The sequence below is a fragment of the Rosa chinensis genome, chromosome 7 (genome assembly GCF_002994745.2).
Source record: "Rosa chinensis cultivar Old Blush chromosome 7, RchiOBHm-V2, whole genome shotgun sequence".
Classification (NCBI taxonomy): Eukaryota; Viridiplantae; Streptophyta; class Magnoliopsida; order Rosales; family Rosaceae; genus Rosa; species Rosa chinensis.
The window spans coordinates 8,523,685-8,543,676 of record NC_037094.1 but is presented as its reverse complement, the minus strand read 5'-3'; the positions used below and the strand labels follow the sequence as shown (position 1 = coordinate 8,543,676).

General features: G+C 37.7%; 3 protein-coding genes across 3 annotated transcripts; 1 reads left to right on the top strand and 2 right to left on the bottom strand.

Moving 5' to 3' along the window:
• Positions 1-3,983: 3,983 nt before the first annotated feature.
• On the bottom strand, positions 3,984-8,607 carry LOC112177066 (probable serine/threonine-protein kinase At1g54610). Its single transcript, XM_024315248.2, has 7 exons — positions 7,930-8,607; positions 7,557-7,841; positions 6,140-6,457; positions 5,643-5,870; positions 5,329-5,429; positions 5,125-5,245; positions 3,984-4,624 (listed from the first exon to the last, which is right to left on the bottom strand). The coding sequence occupies exons 1-7, from the start codon at positions 8,248-8,250 to the stop codon at positions 4,295-4,297; spliced, it is 1,704 nt and encodes a 567-aa protein (XP_024171016.1). The 5' UTR covers positions 8,251-8,607; the 3' UTR covers positions 3,984-4,294.
• Positions 8,608-12,250: 3,643 nt separating this feature from the next.
• On the bottom strand, positions 12,251-14,939 carry LOC112180036 (ubiquitin-conjugating enzyme E2 27). The gene is made up of 5 exons (XM_024318533.2): positions 14,613-14,939; positions 13,900-13,948; positions 13,232-13,391; positions 12,933-13,022; positions 12,251-12,713 (listed from the first exon to the last, which is right to left on the bottom strand). The coding sequence occupies exons 1-5, from the start codon at positions 14,791-14,793 to the stop codon at positions 12,606-12,608; spliced, it is 588 nt and encodes a 195-aa protein (XP_024174301.1). The 5' UTR covers positions 14,794-14,939; the 3' UTR covers positions 12,251-12,605.
• A 1,455-nt stretch (positions 14,940-16,394) lies between these two features.
• On the top strand, positions 16,395-17,288 carry LOC112177336 (zinc finger MYM-type protein 1-like). Its single transcript, XM_024315634.1, has one exon. The coding sequence runs from the start codon at positions 16,395-16,397 to the stop codon at positions 17,286-17,288; it is 894 nt and encodes a 297-aa protein (XP_024171402.1).
• Positions 17,289-19,992: the final 2,704 nt, after the last annotated feature.

The window sequence follows — 19,992 nt, the reverse complement described above, 5'->3', positions numbered from 1 at the left end:
TGTATCACTGCATGGATTATTGGAAGCAAGTTCATGATCGGAGTGATATAAGCAAAGTGGTATATATCTGTGTTGCTCTGTGGAACATTAATATGTTCATGAACTCATGAAAAGAGCTAAGATATAGATTTGGATGCGGATGAAATCTCTTTTCTCCGTTTTGCGGTGTCAACCAAATTTTTTTTTTTTTAATGGACAGTTGTCATGCTTTTATTGGCTGTGGTCAGCCCACGCTGACCAGCCCTGGTCAGCGAAGTTCTTTCCTATTGATAATAGGAGTCCTTTAAATAGGGAGTTACAAAGTACCCAAAAGGTAATAGAATCTGATTACAATTGAATACCTAGAACACATTCCTATTACAACTCTAAACCCTAGTTTGTAGAGGCACACATTATGTCGATATCCTTCAACACTCCCCCTTGTGCCGCTCAAACTTGGTGATGATGCTTTGATTGTTGCCTTGTTAAAAACCTTGCCAGGTAACAAAAAACCCTGTGGGACAAAAATAACCCTGGTCGAAGGACAAAAAGAGCACAACACGTCCTTCACTCTTCGAGATCGAACATGTAGACATCATGCCTCCCCCTGATGTCAATATCTCCCCCTGATTGCTACAATCATGGGAGTTCGGATAACTTTCTCAATCCGATGCTCTTCACATGTTTCTCGAAGGTGGATTTTGGTAACGACTTAGTAAATAAGTCCGCTACATTATCCTCTGATCGGATTTGGTTCACTTCAATATTTAGAAATGCTTGTTGTCATTTTGATGGAGGGGAGGAGGAGCACGGAAGGTGGCATTTTGACTTGTGGGGTCTGATCCCACACTTCCGTCATGTCTTTTCTCTGTAGGGATAGAACAAGCTCATATCAATCGTACCTCTCAAATATCGAAAGATTGTCTTTATACCAATCTAATGGCGTTGCGTTGGCTCGGGGCTATATCTAGCCAACAAGTTCATAATAATTGAGGTGTCCGGTCTTGTATTGTGCTAAGTACAATAATGCGCCTATTGTACATAAGTAAGCACTTCTGCTATTAACATGTCTTCGTCATCATCCCTGGGATGAAACGGATCCCTTTTAGGGCCAAGACTACGGACTACCATGGTGCATCTTTGACTTTATCAAAAATGTCTATTGACACGGTATACAAGTTTTGAATCTAGACAAAACCGTGTTCTCCCAAGGTCGCTCCTCTCAAACTCGGATTTCAGGTGTTCAGCGGTTTCCCTTAACTCTCAAGGGTTCCAATTATGTTTATCAACATAAACTGCGACAATTGCAAATCCGAAACTTGTCATGGAAACGCGTGGGCATAGTTCATCATATCCCTTCCCAATCAAGTAGTCATTTTAGTGAGCATTTCAACCTCGTTGCAAATACGCTCCGTGGTCTAGAGCCACTTGACTTGGGTAAATAAAGTCCACAAGAACCTTCATTATATTCCGTATCTAGATCCCCATAGAGATACGTCGTGACCACATTCGTAAGCTGCATGTTCAGTTATTTGGAAACTACCAAACTGACAAGGTAGTGGAGTGCAATGACATCCATTACGAGAGAATATGTCTTCTCGTAGTCGATTCCAGGGCGTTGTGAGAAACCTTGCGCCATAAGGCGAGATCACCATCTCTTTTTCTCATCACGCTATCTAACGAAGACCTATTAATGTTAATAGGTTTTATGTTAGGAGGTGTTGGCATCTCAGGCTCGAAATCTTTCCTCTTCGTTAGTGAATCCAATTCAACCTGGATCGCATCTTTCCATTTAGGCCAATTTTCTCTACGTTGGCATTCTTCAACGAAGTAAGGTTCGATGTCATTGGTCTCAATAATTCCACGTCCTCGTGTACACTAGTGTAGTTCGTAGAGATCTCTATATTCTCAGGAATTGGTTCTAACATTGAGGCATCCCCCAACGATGTCTCTTGGACATAACCACAATCCAAAATATCTTCATGAGACGGATTTTGAGTATCAATGGTCAATGGATCAAGTTGTGCCAAACTCGCTCTCTTCTTATGGCGAGAATCCATCGAACTCATGGGTCTCCTATTCTCTCTAGCGGAACTCATGGCCTATGACGCCATTATGCCACCTTTGTGGCGTCACCATACCACCATCCATGGTGGTGTTGCCGTACCCATCTTCTCTGGGTGGCACCATGTCCTCTTGTGGGGGCATCAATCCTTGCAGGCATGTTTGCAGCAAGTATATGTGATCTTGTCACTTTTAGGGGATCAAGATGAGACATAGTGGGGACAGACCATGACAATTCACTACAACAGAAAACCTCATTTACGAGGAACTTATTCCTCGGTGAAAATCGACATTTCGTCGCTGTAGTATTTCTACGAGGAAATTTTTTTTGTCTTCAATTCGTCGGAAAATGCTCGTCAAGAAAAGCTTCAGCAACGAAAAAATAATTTCCTCGCCAAACTCTTTTCACGATGAAATTAATTTGTCTCGTTGTTATTCTTTAGCGATATTTTTTTTCCTCACCCAAACGCATATTTTTTTCTCGTTAAAAAAGTTTGAGGATTAGAAAATAGTCGTTAAATATATTTTCCGACAAACTAAATTTCGTCGTTAAAAAATGTGTAATGTATGATATGTACAAAGAATATATATAATATGTAATGGTCTAGCCTCCCATTGGGTTTCCGGCCATCAAAAAAAAAAATGTTTATTTCTAAAATTTTCAGAGTTGTAGGTGATTCAGCATTTACCGTTTCATATTAAATTATTACAAATTACTATATAACAATGTTTATTAAGGTTTTCTTTTCATATATAGTAGACAATTGATTAAATAAACATATCTAAAAGTTTTACTTCAAATTTCCATGTTTTTCTTTAAATTTCCATAATCTTTCTTGATTATTTATCGAAATCGATATATCCTCAATATTTCTGTCGAAATTTTTTTTTCCGGGACCATCAAAATTTCCTCAAAACTCGATATTTTGGTCCTTGAAACTAATTCAATAATGCGAAGTGGATAGCCCCGTCGGAGGTGGCCGGTGATGGTGACTCAAATATGCGATGTGCCGCTAGTATCGATTCTGATAGCAAATGATGACCTCCTTCTCCACCAACACCATGATGCCCTATTTTGCGACCTTGTCTGTTGACTCTGTTCATCATCGAGTACTCCATCCCCTCCTTAGACCTTACCCATACATATATATCATATATGCAACTGTTAACTCTTTAACCTTTAAAACTAATCCTGACCAAACTATGCATGAACTGAAAGTTAAACTTACCTGTGAGAAACATGCATGCAGTTCCATACAAATACTGAAAAGGACGACGTGCTTCTTATTCTAATCTTGGAAAATGATCCTCATCATCTTTCAGTTCTTGACTTGGGGTAAACACATGCATCAATCCATGCTTTTTATCTTGATATCCATCACCTTTTTGAGGTCAAACTTGGAACTATATGCTGCCATTTAAGTTTTTTTTATTTTTTCAACAGAAAATTTCCTGCTGCCATTTAAGTTTAGCAAATCATTTTTCCCGATATTGATCGACTTTGGCAAAAGAATGTCCTGGTGAAGGAATATATGTTCAAACTAGTACATCAAAGAGTTTTATGGCTTTGAAAATGTCCAAATCTTAATAATTGGACAGTTAAACAGCCCTAAGCACATAATCTTTGATTTTCAATGGATGCAAGCCCGGCCAAGCTGGGAGGCTCATTCCCACCCCTTTCAAAAAAATAAAAAAAATGGATGCGAGCTTTCCTCAGTACAACATAATTAGTTATCATGTCACAATCACAAAACCAAAGCTAAACCAAGACACTTCTTCCTAATCCCAAAGTTTATGTACTAAAACAGACGGGAATCGAACTCTTGGCTAAACGAGAACGCCGAGATTCACACTCAAATATCGTTGAAATTGAGAGCTTATCCACACTCAAAAAGGGCAAATTCAAATATCTCAATCCTAATATTTACTCGAAGAAAAAGTATAAATATTTGCTTGAGGAACACCCATTTGAATGGGGCAGTGTCATAAGGACGCTTTTTCTTCAAATTACTGTACAAGATAAGTGGAACTCCACTTCACCAAGCGTCCTGGGAGGTTCTATTGTACTGTGGATTTTACAACAGAACAGTTATACAAAGTGTTATATTACAACCAATGGAACAACTAAGGGAAAAAAAAAATGCATTCAAAAACCAAGCTGAGCTTGACAGAGAAAAAACCCTAATTGGCGGGGAAAAATGACATAAATTATGCACTCTACTTTCAGCTTTCAAAAACCCTCTGGAATTGATTATTTACTATGGCTAAATAATAGATTCATTGATAGCCCTATCGAGGAGGGCTTGAACGCCTGGATGAATTTCCGGGAAGGAGCCCTCGTAGGGTTTTCTCTGTTGTTTTTCCTCCGCCTTGAAGACCCCCCAGCCGCTCCCATGCTTTTAACAGATCCTGAAGACTTTGTGTTGAAAACCACTGATCCGAATGAAGCATCGCTTGTGACAAATGATAGAGGGCCTTTATGTGATGCTTCTTGGGGGTATCCAACAGCTCCATCCTGATGTGGGGGTGGGAATTTCTCACTCTTGCTCTTGGTGTTTGTTTGTGTCATAGCTCTCCACCTCTGGAAGTGACGCAAAGAAAGCACAGATTTAAGTAAAATGTTCACTGCAAAACCAAGTCTAACATCGAGATTTGATGATGCCACAACTACCACTCTTATTCAACTGAGTGTCCTCGTGGCTGCTTCTCTTTTCTCAATCAAGATATAAAAAGACATCATATGGAGGGAAACTGTAGATGGTATGTCATAATGGTGCTCAATGTAAACGAATTTGACTATCTGATACAATCTGATCAACCACATTTTTTAACAGCGACACTATTTTGACATGGCATGACATAAAAGTATACAAAATTCTATTGTTTAGTGCATTCTAACCAGGAACCAAGGGGATCTCAAAGACATAAAATTCAAAGTAGGGAATTCAGATTCCAAAATCAGGATGTCAGAAACTTATAGTAAACTTGACAAGCATAAAGGTTAGATCTTGATGCAACTAAGAATGCTGTTACAGTAAAACTGTTGATGTGAGAGAGAGAGAGAGAGATGTTTTCACATACGTCTAAGTTTCCTTGATTCTCTGCATTAGCTTCTGGAACTGGAATTGCTCGACCAGCTCGGTCACGAGCTTTGACTTTTTTTGGACCATCAGCATTGGTCTTCCCACTTAGACCTCTTTGCCTGCGCACAATAGATATTATCAGTCAATATATGCCAAAACGAATCCATAAAATAGTAAATATAAAGAAGATTAAAAGTTAGACCTTCTAGATTCTGCATCTCGTAACTTTACATCCATTTCCTTGCTGGGAGGATATTTTGGTAAACTTGATGGCTCACAAGCAAAAGGCTCAGTAGTAAAGAACTGTACCGATATCACAAAATGTACAATTAGATAAAATTTTAGAAAGAAACATAAGTCTTAAGAAGATATATGGAGCAGACACTACATATCAAAGAAGTTCTTGAACTAATCAACCATCCTGATGCTGGCTTAATTCTCAAAACATAGATAGCCTCACTAATAACAATATTGTTTCCTTGGAAGAACAATACGAAATAACTATAGAATGCTTACTTCACTATTTAAAGCAGCAGTGGCAGTGCCTCGTCCTTCAGAGTCTATTGAGAGAAGAGACTCAATTAAAGGTAGGGAAGAAGGTGGGAAGTCCTTGAACGTTTCTGCCAAGCAGCGTTTGTATGGCTGCTGTGGTTTAAAAAGTGTTGCATTTGGCAATTTGTATTTTTTCCAGTAATCCTCAGATGGGGACCCACATAACTTGAATATCTTATGCAGTTGTTCAACCTAAACAGGAAAATAATTGAAAGGTGTTTGTCAACCTGAAGATCGTGTATGAAAACAAAAATGTTTAACATCTAAGAATAATTATTGCATTCTAGTTGTGTATAAGAGTCACAAGTAGAAGTGGAGAAAACGAACACCAAATTTTTTATAAAGTATGGATTAGTAGATGACTTTTCAAGATACATAACAACTTATCAATAAGAACAGAAATCTTCAGAACCCATAACCTTAAGAAAAGAGCCAGATTGAAGACAAGACAATCATAATACCTCTGTCCGTCCTGGCATAATAGGCTTCCCCGAAAGCAACTCTGCCAAAATGCAGCCAGCACTCCAAAGGTCAACACCAACTCCGTAACAAGTGGCCCCAAGAAGAAGCTCAGGGGGGCGGTACCAGAGAGTAACAACCCGACTAGTCAAGGGTTGCTTCTGTTGAGGATCAAAAAATGTAGCCAATCCAAAATCAGCTATTTTCAGAACTCCTTCATTGTCAATTAGTAGATTAGACCCCTTGATATCACGGTGCAAGACTCCGTGGTTGTGGCAATGTTCAAGGCCAGACAGCAACTGTTTCATATAGCACTTGACCTGCCACAGGGAATATCTTGAGAAACAAATAGTCCTCTAAATGTCATAATTCTGTGTATGTGAATTAGAAAGCCACAGAAAGCAGATTCAAATGGTGTAGGATGCCACATACAAGCATACCAACAAAGGAGCTAGCTTGCATTTCTGTAAGATACAATTTTAAGTCCATTTAACATTTTTCAAGTAAATGCACCTGCTGGGATGAGATTTTAAAATAAAAAATATGCCATTTAGTTTTATTAACATGTTTATGGAAGCAAGATATTCAATATATCTTCTCCCATCACAATAATTGCCCATAAGCATCTGTCCTCATGAACAAAGGAGTTTATCACACTGAAACTTGACAACATTCTAATCCTGGCAGGCATGTTACTCAACTCTTCACCACATTCTGACTGTGTTTGTGTTTCAAAAACTGCATTTTTGAAACACACTATTAGATAGAGTTTAATTGGTACGAAAGAGGACTATTAGGAGTCATGGGGAAAAAGGAGTAGAAGTAGAAAAAGGATTGGAATGAGATAAGAAAAGGAAAAAGGAGACTCAAAGAATCTGCAGCAATGTTAATCAGGGTGGCTTTTCAGGTTAACTTAAACCACAGGTAATCGAATTTTAAATTCATTTTCTTACTTCCCATGTACATCCAAACAATAAAAAACAAACAAGTTCCTTTCTTCCCCAGAGCTTCTAATGCATCATCTCACCTTTTTCTCCAGGCTTAAATACGGTGATGTGAGCAAGGAAAGTTCCTGGATTTAAATACCCTAAAAAAGACATAGCCATGGCATCATATGACTTTCCCTATGCATATAAATCATAAAAACCTGGATTTCCAAACCACCAGGTATGGGACCCAATCCGGCCTAGAAAAGCCTCATCAAAAGCTCAAAGGCAAGCAAAACAAAAAGGACAACTGCCACATGAGTTCAAGAGCCACAAAGTGGTCATACAAAGCGAAGTAGACAACACATCCAAACGCATAAATACAAGCTTGAAATCTAACTCACTTGCCCCAGAAACAGACCCAGCCCCCACCCACACTTGAATGGAATCTAATTAACAACATAAACCTGATTCAAGCTAAACCACAATGTACCTGAGACTCGGTGAACTTGATCCCCGTGGAGGCGGCTAGGCCGGAGAGATCATGCTCCATGTACTCGAAAACCAAGTAGAGACTACATGACATTCTTGAAGTGACTAGACCTTCAAGCTTAACCACATTGGGATGGTCAAGTTTCCGCAGCACATTAATCTCTCTGGCCATGAATTTCACACTCTCCGGCTCCAAGTTATCAAATCTAACCTTCTTTAACGCCACAATTTTCCCAGAAATTAAGTCTCTGGCTTTATATACATTGCTATAAGTCCCTTGCCCAATCTGAACACAACAGAAAACACAGCACAAATTTTCAGATTAAAAACACAAATTTGAGATCTTTGAATCCAGTTCTGGCAACTCCGAGCACCTTTGAAAGCTTCTCGAAAGTGTTGGCCCGCCGCGGCGTCCATCCCTGGATCGCGTCGCCGGCGACGGCCAATAGCCACGACGGCCAGCCTTGCTGGTTCACCTGAAACTGCTTCCGGCGCTCAACCACCGGAAAGTCGCCGGTGTGATGATTCACTCTCTGCCTCTCCACCGCTTCCTTCCTCTCCCTAACAACCCCTCCGCCGTCGACGGCGACGGCGGCCGAGGCGGCGGACGGCTCCTCGACACTCCGGCTGCGATGCCGCCGACTACGACCTCCTCCTCCGCGGCCGGCGGAACTCTTGCCGAAAACGCACCCCATCGCTCTCACCGACCGGAGCTCCGGCGATGACGCATTCGAGACAATCCGGCGTCGCTTAACTGCTCAAGCTCGAATCTTGGACCTGCCCGCATGGATGAAAACGACGCCGTGTCGTGAGAGAGAGAGAGAAGAGAGGAGCAAAAGATGGGTTGTATGGTTTTGGGGTTTTCTTCAGCTGTGGGGGGGGGGGGGGGGGGGGGGAATCAAATCAATAGCTGGAGTTCAGTCAGTCATGAGTGAGAGACAGATTCTGAGTGATCCTTACTTAAATGGGTCATGGGTTTTGGCCTTAATTACGGGAATGCCACACACGATCTAACAAGATTGAAGATTTACAGATCCTAAAGATATATATATATATATATATATTTACCGCGGGCGGGAGAGAGAGAGAGAAGAAGAAGAAGAAGGAGAAGAGTCGCAGAGAGGAAGAAGATGGTGACATAAATGGGTTTGGGACCAGCAAAGTCAAACCAAACCCAAGAAAGCTACTTTTTTTTTTTTTTTTTAAGACAAGTTCCAAATTTTTTTTCTTTCTTTCTTTATTCTGTGTTCCTATTTGTGTAAGAATTTTCCAACCATTAAAGATTTTGACTCCTCCTTGTGAATCAATAGTTTCTGGGTCTTCTTCAAGGTCAGCCATTGAAATATCTGTATTAAAGATTTTTAATATGATTGCATTGGACTTTTGGGGTTCAATTGGATAGATTAAAGATCAAGACTTGTATTTGATGAATGGAGAAATAATTGTTGGTGTTGAATCTACTTCATCACTAAATGCATCTTGATTGAAAATGAAGTACCTGAAAATTTGAACAAGTGCATGATTTCTCTATGACAAATAGTGACCTATTCGTTTTAGGTTGGACGCTTTCAAACACCATTTTTTCAACTAGTATTATGGTAAATTTTTCTGAACAAACATTTAGAATCAGATGAAAATACCAAGAGAATGTGACCAAGAGAGGATTTTACAGGAGATAAGTGAATATATAGTATTCCAGGCTTTCAAAGCCGAATGAGGAATGAACTTCTAGTTGTTCAAGAAACACATTATCAAATGGGCTCTTGACATGTATGATGCAAACTATTTATTTGATACTTTTTTATGATCAAAATTGGGTGATACAACAAACGGTTGGTAAAGAGAAAACTATCTTTTAAGTTAAACTTGAGTTGAAATCTCTAGATGGTTGGTTAGACTATGATGTTTGGATAGAATAAAGTTGAATCTCTAGTGCATGAAGCCATCAACTACTCTAATCTCATGATTGACATTTTAATCCGATCCCCTCCAATTTTAAAATAATAATACACAAGATTGGCTCCTTTTGGGTAATGGGGACGGCCGAATTATTAGGTTCAGAGTAAAAAGTTTCGAGGGTTAGTAACTTTCTGCAGAAGTAAGTGAAAAAAATATATCAATCAGTCAGTCAGATGGAAATCAATTATACATCTACCCTACCAAACACATTAAAAAGGGTATGAGAGTTGGATGTCTGCATTTACTACCAGAAACAAGAATAGGGAGCAAAACTTGAAGTTGAAATGGATTCAATTTGGGGTGAAGAAGCAAACTTCACCTGGAGAATTGTAAATCCTCGCCATCTCCTACACAGTATGTGTTCCTTGCAATTATTAATCATTTTGAATATTTAAGGAAGCTGAAGCTAGTCTGCCGCTGATGTACTTGTTCATTAGTGAATTGTAGACTTTTACGTACATCAAAGTGTATATTGTACTTAATATCTTTGGAATTTCAACTAGGTAATAATCTTAAATATAAGAAGTCATGCTAGGTTCATGGTGTTTTATAATATTTCAAGTTATCATTCTATATTAGTAGTTTTATGCATGTGTTAAGAGAAGATAATTTTGTTGTTGATGCTTATGTAAAATTAGAACATTAATAAAATGATAAGAGAATTTTGATTATCTTCTATCTTATAAATGTATGATCTATTTGGTTCTAAGTTGCAGGGTGAGGGTTTGTTTTGTAATTAACCCTTATTTCCTTCTCAAAGAAGAGTCCTTAATTAGTCTTATAATAATAAGGTGGTGGTCTCATTACGCATGCAACGTTGAAGTTTAATGGGAGAATTATAAGGAATTGAACCGACTGAAATTGATCCAATTCTAAGTTCAGAGTGCCGTGATTGAATGGAAATTGGACTTGTCATTGACTATAAAGCATTGCATTCAATATTGGAACATAAAAATGGCAAAGGAGATTGAGGAACAACTATATATACCATATAGTCCTTCTAGAAAAACTTGCATTCATTTTCTATGTCTCTGATTATAACATACAGTCATTTGTGAATCATTTGACTTAGGTAGAACGGCGGATTAAAAATAAATTTAGATTTGTTAGTAAACTTCCCCATCGATTTCTGGAATGAGCATACATGGTTGTTTAGTAATATCTTTTCACATTCATTAGATTAAGTTTCTCATTTTAACCATGAAATAGTTTAACCAAAGAGATAAAAAAAAAAATATTCAAATTTTATAATCTCTCTTAATACCGTTTTCATTACAATGATGTTGAGAAATTGAGAAAAACGTTCCCATACAAACATTTCGAAGACGGACGGAAAAGTAAATGTATTTGGAAGTGTATGTGTTAGACAATCGGTACAATTCAAACTCGAACTTCAATATAAAAAGAACTACTAGAGCTCTATGCTTTCACAACATTTAGTCGTTGAATTATTAGCCTTTCAAGCTTTAGAAGTGTAAATATTAGTCAATTATTTAGTTCATTAAATGTATTTGGAAGTGTATATATTAGTCAATTGGTACAAATTAAATTCAAACTTCAATATAAAAAGAACCGCTAGAATTCTATGCCTTCACAACATTTAGTACATTGAATTATTAGTTTTTTAAGCTTTCATTTTCATATATATGTATTTGTTTTTTTGGGCAAAAAGCTTTCATTTTCAATTTTTCATATATGCCTCTACCATTTTCCATGCTTTATTATAAAACAACTATATCAAATACACACCCTCATATTTTTTTCTCTCTTGACCTACTGAGTAATGCACACCTCCACTGAAATTAAATAAGATGTCAACTCCAATTTATTGGTTCATTACCTAAAGATATGGGAAAGTTATCTTCATATAAAACAATTCTCGAATTCATAAAAGTAGAAAGAAAAGCAGAGGAGAGCCAAGTACAATCATTGCAGAAACCTCAGGTTGAGTGGTAGCCACAAAGAAGCAAAGACCACCAAAACCACTCGAAGTTAGGGAACCACATTGTTAATCAAACGTGTCAACTCCTCACTGGCTGCATAAGCATTACAAAGATAGAAGATCGTATTTTCTCCCTCATATTATTGCTTAAGCTCACTCTCAAGTCACTGAAAGTTTGAAACGCTTCTTTTCTTCTTGTTGAGATCTTCTTTGGCTATTTGCAAAGTTTATATTCGAATTTTGAAGATCAGAGTTCGGGAAGTGAAGTGAAGAATGGGAAGGTGCTGCTCGGATTCGGACGATGCACTGTTGCTGGGGCTGGTGCTGGCCATTGTGTTAGCAATGGTTTTCTTTGTGATATGTCAACCTCCTCAAAGGAGAGTTGCTGTTTACCATTGTTATTAAATGCTTCCTCCTTCAAAATGTGTTTCATTTCGCTTACTCTGCTAGTTCTATGTAGGTTTTTCTGGGTAGACAGGGACAGATATGTATCGGGGTATTCTCTCCCCTTACACATTTAATAATGAGAAGTTCTTCATCGCATCAATATGTTCATTTTCAGTCTTATATTTGCCGACTCTTTAATTGAGAGCGATGGCAGGCAAGAGCCAAATTTTTGCTGTAAGTATGGGAGATAGTATTCTATTTTCGAAGCAACAATAGTAATGATACTCACTAGAAAATGATAATTTAACACACAGATTACTGAAATAGACTCAAACTAGGATACCAGAGAGAACAAGCTTCACATTTTAACCAATAAGACCAAGCATTAGGGAGTATAGTACTCGCGGTTATAAATCCAACACCAAACAAGCACATTTCCTTGCCAATTAACACAATTGGATCCAGTACACCATCCTTGCAACAAAAGCAGCTTGCAGAAAAGCAAATCAATGTCATAGAAGCACTTGCCTCAGAAGATGAGAGGTTAATGAGGATAGAAAGAATGCAAGTCTGCAGGAATACAAGAGAAAACAAGAAACGATGATATGAACTAAACCAAGAAATCCTTGTATCCAACTAAACCTTTATGTCAGTATAATTCCCAGCCTCTTAAGGTGGGTGGCATATGTAATATACATACTTAATTAAAATTAAATCTGCTGGTAGCTAGCTGCTGTCATCTGTGAAAGCTTTTCCTTTTCGCTAACCAGAGCAAAGAGTTTCAAGGGCCAAGTTTTCATCCCCACCAACAGTTTCCAAAGCACTCCTTGCCCGACCTTCAGGGAAGCCCATCTCTACGAGTCTTTTTACCTGTACAGAAAAATCAACTAGTTTACGGCTCCCATTTTAAGGATAATTTCTTCATTGTGAGTTGTTACTAAAATTATTGTTCAAACAAATCTGCCAGACTGTTTGATTGGATTTATAACGAGGATAATTTTCAGTTTTTCTATAGCAAATTAAGTTGCAAAATGTATCTTTACTATCCCAAATTAAAATCACGCATATCAATGCGAATGTCAGACTGACCTTTTCATCAATCCCAATCGATGATGACTTGGCAAAGGATTCTGTCCAGTATCGAGCTGTGCCAACAAAGGTCTGATAGTCTCTCAGATACTGCATTATTATTATGGAGGCAATAAACCAGAATGAGAATCTTCTATGTAGTTTTTAAAATGAATGAATAAACAAGAGGCTTCATCTAGGTAAGATTGGAAGCAACGTGTGATAAGTCTGAACTCTCTAAGTAGCAACTTCACAGAATAGAACCTACGATCAATTGAAAGAACAATATTTTGATAAATTATGATAGAAGCAGAACATACCTGTTGTGCCACCACGGCATCTTGAGGATCATCGGGTTGAGGGGCAGAGAGTAATGCTTGTACAGAAAGAAGTGCTGTTTTCAATGTGAGAGCTGGGCTCCATTGGTCCTTCAAGATATCCAGACAAATTGCTCCACTTTGACTGCTGATATTAGGGTGCCTTCAACAGGGATATACAGAAACAGATGAAAACTTTTACATTCATGATTCATATACACATAATTAATGAGTATTCTCTTACAAATTTTCCTCAAAAATGTTTTTTTTTCCTAGAAAAATTATGATCTAATGTTGATTCAATATTGAACCTCAAGCTAAGTCCCCAACTATTGAAATCTTAAACCTGAAGTACCAAAGTTCCAACTTGTAGTCCACATTGATCAAAGAACTCCCTACTATCTGTACTCAATCCGTGGTAAATGCAATCGGTTGTTACTTGACTTCAATGTCTGTGGACTACATATGATATAAAAGGAAGAAAATACTAATTCCAATCAGAACATGAGTTTCATTCTCACTTCCTACTTCACGAAATTTTAGGGCAAGTTTCTGATTGTTATTCGCAATATGATAAGCAAATGTTACTTCTAAGAACATCTCATATAATATCCGTCTGGTCCTTAAAACAAAAACACAAAAGAACACATATCAACATAAGCTCGACTCACCAAACTTTGGTTGTGAACTGCATTTTGGGAGGCTCAAAAGGATACGCATCTGCAAGAAACCCGACAGTCAAACAGTCATGTTAGCAAAACAGCTAGCATACTCGTTTTGCATAATCAAAAGCAAACACTACGCTAATTTTTATTTTTATTTTTTTGTAAAAAATGGTGGCCGCTCACTCCGGGTGGGGAGCAACTTGGGTATGGCCCCTCCCCAAGGGATGTTTTTCACAAGCTGAGGTTCGAACCAGGGACCTCCTATTACCAGGAGAAGCCCTGCAGCGTCCGGCCCACTCGCAGCCTAGCATGCTTCCACTAGACCAACCCCATTTGGTATTGCTTTTAGCCACTTCATCCAAACCAAACCAAACATCCTGACAGACACCAAATTAACCAACACTACACAACCGATAGACACAGCAGTTACAAAACACAACTTAAATTCAGCAATTTAACACTTGCAAACTAACTCTCCACCAAATTTGACAGCTCCTCATAAACCCCATGAACTAAAAGTAAGATTCTTTTTGGCTGCTAATGGGCTTCAATTCAAAACCCTTAAAACCTATCAATCTTGCTACAATAGAAATTTTTACTTTCTGCCATATTAGTATCAAAGTCCGCACCTTTTCTCAATAAACAAACAGAAGAAACACCTAAATTACACAGAAACAAACCCAAGCAGTGCAAATTGACAAAAAAAAAAAAAATCGAACCTGGTAAGGAGATGTCGATCTGAAAAGTGCCACCTTCATAAGGGGTACCAATTGGGCCGGGTATGGTGCCAAGTAAACAGGCGAGATTAGCATCGCTTTTGGGGACGACTTTGATACCAGAGCGCTCTATGTCTCTGCTGCATTCTTGAAGCTCCTTCTGAACCCTGGCAAAGTCCACCATCTTCAATTGAGAGAAACCCTTGAGTGAAAAAGATGAAAGACCCAGTTGGGTTTGAGGTAGGAGATGACCGAGTACGGAATAAAGCTCTGCCCTTTATGTCTCTCTCTCTCTCTCTCTCTGACTCTGATACTGAGAGATGCCCTTGTAATATAAGGGTTATGTTCAATTGTTCACTGATTAGTGAAATTAAATAAATATGGGGAGGTTAAGGGAAAGAGGTTTTGTTTCTTTTTTGGAAATTGGAAAACTCAATTGGAAAAAGGAGTCATGTGTTGGAGAGAAATTGAAATTGAGAGAAAATCGCCGTGTATTCTCATTGATAATAGGAGTCTCTTTATATAGAGGATTACAATGTATAGAATCTCAATCAGGAAAGAAATCGTACATTGAATAGGAATCTAGATCCTTCTAATTTAATCATATTACCACTAGATCCAGTAACCTAAAGTTTGGGTCAAACATAAATTAGGGTTTACTTGAACACTCCCCCTTATGTTGCCCAAAAGCGGTGCTTCCTCGTTGCCTCGTTAAAAACCTTGCCGAGTAACAAAAACCCAATGGACAAAAATAAACTCAGTCGAAAGGGAAAAAGAGCACAACACACCGTTCACGTTTTGAGGTGAACATGTAGACATCTCCCCCTGATGTCTGCGTCTCCCCCTGATAACTACGATCATGGGAGTTCAGATAATTTCCACAAGCCAATTCTTGCCACATGTTTCTCGAACGTGGATTTGGGCAATGACTTAGTAAACAAGTCTGCCGCATTATCCTCAAATCGAACCTAGTTCACTTTGGTATTTGAGGAGAGTCTGTTGTTGCTAATTATGCTTGGTGTTGTCGCTTTTGATGTAACGTTGCTTCATTTACTCAAAACGAACATCATTATCCTAAATGCTCGTAGGCTCATCTTGTGGTAAACTTCAAACCACAATTGTTCGAACATGCGTAATTATGGGAATATCATCCTAATCTGCAAGATGAAGTCCGACGTGCTTATATTAAACTTGGTCCATATCAGCCTTTACTTTCAACATATCCGCAAAAAGGAAAGCGAAACCGTAGCTTTCAATCTTCATGGTATCCGTTATTTTCTTCATGGTTAGAATATTCTCCGACTGAAGATAAAGCTTTTTGTCTACCATGTTTTCTTTTTAATAAGCCCACCGGCCATCCTGGCCACAAAGCTTTCACTATTGAGGGATTTCAAAGTTGGAAAAAAGTAAGAGACGGTAAGGGTTGTGCTTTTCTGAGTCATATGGATAAAGATTCTAACTCTTTTCACAAGAATGCTGTAAGAGCCTGTGACGACTTGATGAAGCAACCTCAGCATATACAGAAAGTTGTTGCCAATTATACTTCAAAACAAATTGCAGACAACCGTCTAGCTACGAGTCAAAACTTCAATTGAAGCAGTTCGATGGCTTGCATTTCAAGGTTGTGCTTTTAGAGGTCACGATGAAAGCCTTGATTCAATCAATCCTGGTAATTTCGTGAAACTCTTAGAATTGTTGGCTTCATATAATGAAAAAGTTGCTGAAGTTATATTGCAGAATGCTCCAAGAAATGCTTCTTACACATCCCCAAAGATTCAAAAACAAATGTTGCAGGCATTTTCAGTACGAATAAAAAAGGCCATTCGGGAAGAAATTAATTATTCAAAATTTTGCATAATTGTTGATGAAGCTCGTGATGAGTCAAAGAAGGAGCAAATGGCTATAGTATTGAGATTTGTTGACAAAGATGGTTTTATTCGGGAGCGCTTCTTTGGGCTTGTTCATGTCTCAGACACCAAGGCATCGACATTGCAAAAGGGAATATATTCAGTGTTATCTAATCATAATTTAGATATCCAAAATATCCGAGGTCAAGGATACGATGGTGCAAGTAATATGCGAGGTGAGTGGAATGGGCTACAAGCTTTGATTTTGAAGGATTGTCTGTATGCTTACTATGTTCATTGTTTAGCACATAGATTGCAATTGGCTTTAGTAGCAGCATCGAGAGAAGTTATTCCTATTCAAAAGTTTTTTACTAAATTGACTTTTATTGTCAATATTCTTGGTGCTTCATGCAAGCGTAATGATGAATTTCAAAGTGCTCAAGCAGAAGAGATTGCATATTTGACTTCAATTGATGAACTCGAGACTGGAAGAGGACTTAACCAAATTGGAACCTTGCAGCGTGCTGGAGATACTCGTTGGAGTTCGCACTTTAGATCTATTTCTAGTTTGAGACAAAGGTTTAGCCCAACTTGTCAGGTTCTTATGAACATAATTAAGGAAGGGAAGAGTCCTCAAGCAGGAGATGCAGATTCTGCTTATGAATCAATGACATCGTATCAATTTGTCTTCATCTTACATCTCATGGAAAAAATTATGGGGAATACTAATGAACTTTGTCTAGCTCTGCAAAGTCAATCTCAAGACATTTTGAATGCCATGAATATTGTTTCCTCTACTAAAGCATTCATTCAAAAATTGAGAGATGATTGATGGGATACTTTATTTGCCAAGGTAAATTCTTTTTGTGAGGCACGTAACATAGATATCCCAAATATGAATGCTCGTTATGTTGGAAGAGGAGGTCGAGCTCGTCACCAACAAAATGACTGGACAGTTCAGCATTATTACAAGGTAGATATATTTTATGCTGTCATAGATTCTCAATTGCAAGAATTGAATAATCGGTTTAACGAGCATGTTGTAGAGCTACTTATTCTTAGTTCAGCTTTGGATCCTAGAGAAATAAGTAAGTGTTTCAAGATTGATGATGTATGTGATGCGCTTCTGGGAAGCGCACAATTTAACCCTGAAATATCGTTAGTAATATAAGTAAATAGGGATCGTTCTATTCCGGGGATTGAGGGTACACCTGTAATTGTGTAACAAATAAAGAAAAGTATTATTTACAAAAATAAAATAAAGAATATAAATATATACAATTGTATAAACAAATAAAGAATTAAAATAATAAAGTATTATTTACAAAAATAAAATAAAGAATAAATATATACAAGTAAACACAAATAAGGGGGGGGATTAGGATTCTTAAAATTAAAATTAAAATAAATAAAATAAAGAAAATGTAAAAACATATATACAAGGGTGGAACGCAAGGAACAAAGATCAAAATCAAGTTTATCATTGAATTCGAATTAACCCTACATTGTTCTTCCAAGTCATGTGAAAGGAGTTGATCATGTGAAACATTCGAAAGCAAACGATTTCCCATATTTTACTTTTCAATGCTAATTAATCTAAGCGAAAGCACCTAGATTAATCCTATTAAACATGCAATCAAACCCTAGAAAGCTAGTCAATCATGTCATGTTTAATGCATTACACATAGAGAAAGGTTATCAACTCAAGTGTACAACTTAGTATGAATAAGTTCACCTAATTGCAATCCTCTTCAATTGAATTCGATTTTTGTCCAAAACCTTTACTACTTTGATTCAAGTTTACACAAAACGAAAAGTCGATTTCATGTTCTTAAACCTAGCACCAATTACATGCAAATCCTATAAGTGTCGACCCAAATAAGATAAACATATAAAAGTTTTCTATCAAGCAAATTCAATCGAACAATCACACATAAGCAACTTTGGAATCACAACATAAGAATCGAAATTCTTTATTCAATCATAAAATTTCAGAATATAAACCTTGTTCAAACATAAATGTTAACTAAAAACAATTCTCACGAAACTAAGCAAGATTACAAAGAAAGAGGTTGAATTACACCGTGAGATGGAGATGGGGATGAAGGATGAAACGTTATGGATTCTTGAATCTCGAAAGCAAGCTTCAAGGTGGAGGATGGATGATGATGCTCACGGCTCCTTCTTCTTCTTCTTCTCCCTTGCTTGAAACGTTGAATGCACTAGAGGATGGAGAGAAAATGGAAAGGAAATGGAGAGACAAAGAAGATGAGATGGATGAAGGAAGATGATTTGAGAGTGAGAGGAGAAGTGTATTTATAGGGAGGAAAAAGAAGAGTGAAATGATGAGATGAAGAAAAATAATGAAAGTGGAGTATGAGAGTGGTTTGTAAAATATGTAAAAGATGAGGTAATGATGAAAGCAAAGCATGAAGGTGAAGAAATGTGGAAGTGATGATGATCTTTTAGAGTAGAAAAATGTATCCAAGGAGAAAGAAATGCTTTCTTCATGTGGGTGGGAAACATGAATATGTGGTGTTGAGCTGTTTTCAAGTCAGTTTCTGCCCCTTTATTCCTTCAATTATTTCTCCAACAAGACTTCATTATATGCCTTCGACTTCTTCATATGAAATTTTCCTCTATGAGTGTAGATTACTGTGGTAAAATTTCAGAATTTCTTGCCATGTGGTTGGGCCGGAAATGCTGCTGGACCTCTTACAGGTCCAGTTTTCCGGTTTTGCTTCTGTAGAGAATTGGGCTGATTGTTTGAAGGCCTTCCACTCATATTTTTCTCTGGCACTCTTCATAAGAAATGATCCTTTGGGTGTCTAGAATGGATCTGGAAAGTTTCAACTCATTTGAAGTTCGGATGGTTAGTCTGCCACTCCTCATTTCTTGTCTAGCTCGCTTTCTCAGGCCAAAATGCTCATTTTAGGGCCAAACAGCTCATTTCATCATCATCTACTCCAATGTACCTAAAAAATAGAAATTGAGTTAAAAATCGATTCGTTAAGGAATTAACTAAGCAAAATGTGAGGAATTAACTATTAAAATACCGCATTAAAATGCTCATATCAGTATGTCAGTTGGCATAAAAATTCTATCCACATGACTTTGCAGATCATGAGAAACTACAACTCAAGAAACACCTTGAATTTTTTGAGTATGATGTAGTTCAAGATCAAGAGTTCAAAAGTATTTCAACTATGTCTGATTTATCTCAGTGGTTAGTAAGAACTAGAAGATCAACAAGGTATCCACTTGTTTATAGAGTGATTGTGCTTGTGCTTACTCTTCCAGTGTCTACAGCAACTACAGAGCGATCATTTTCTGCTATGCATATTGTCAAAACAAGGCTTCATAACCGAATGGAGAATGACTTTCTTACAGACTCGTAATTGATGTACATTGAGAAAGAAATTGCAGAAAAATTTACCATCGACTCAATAATAGATGACTTTCAAGACATGCAAGAACGTCAAGTTATGTTTTGAGTCAATGGAATTATTGTTTTATTTTTTCTTGATTGTTGGCTT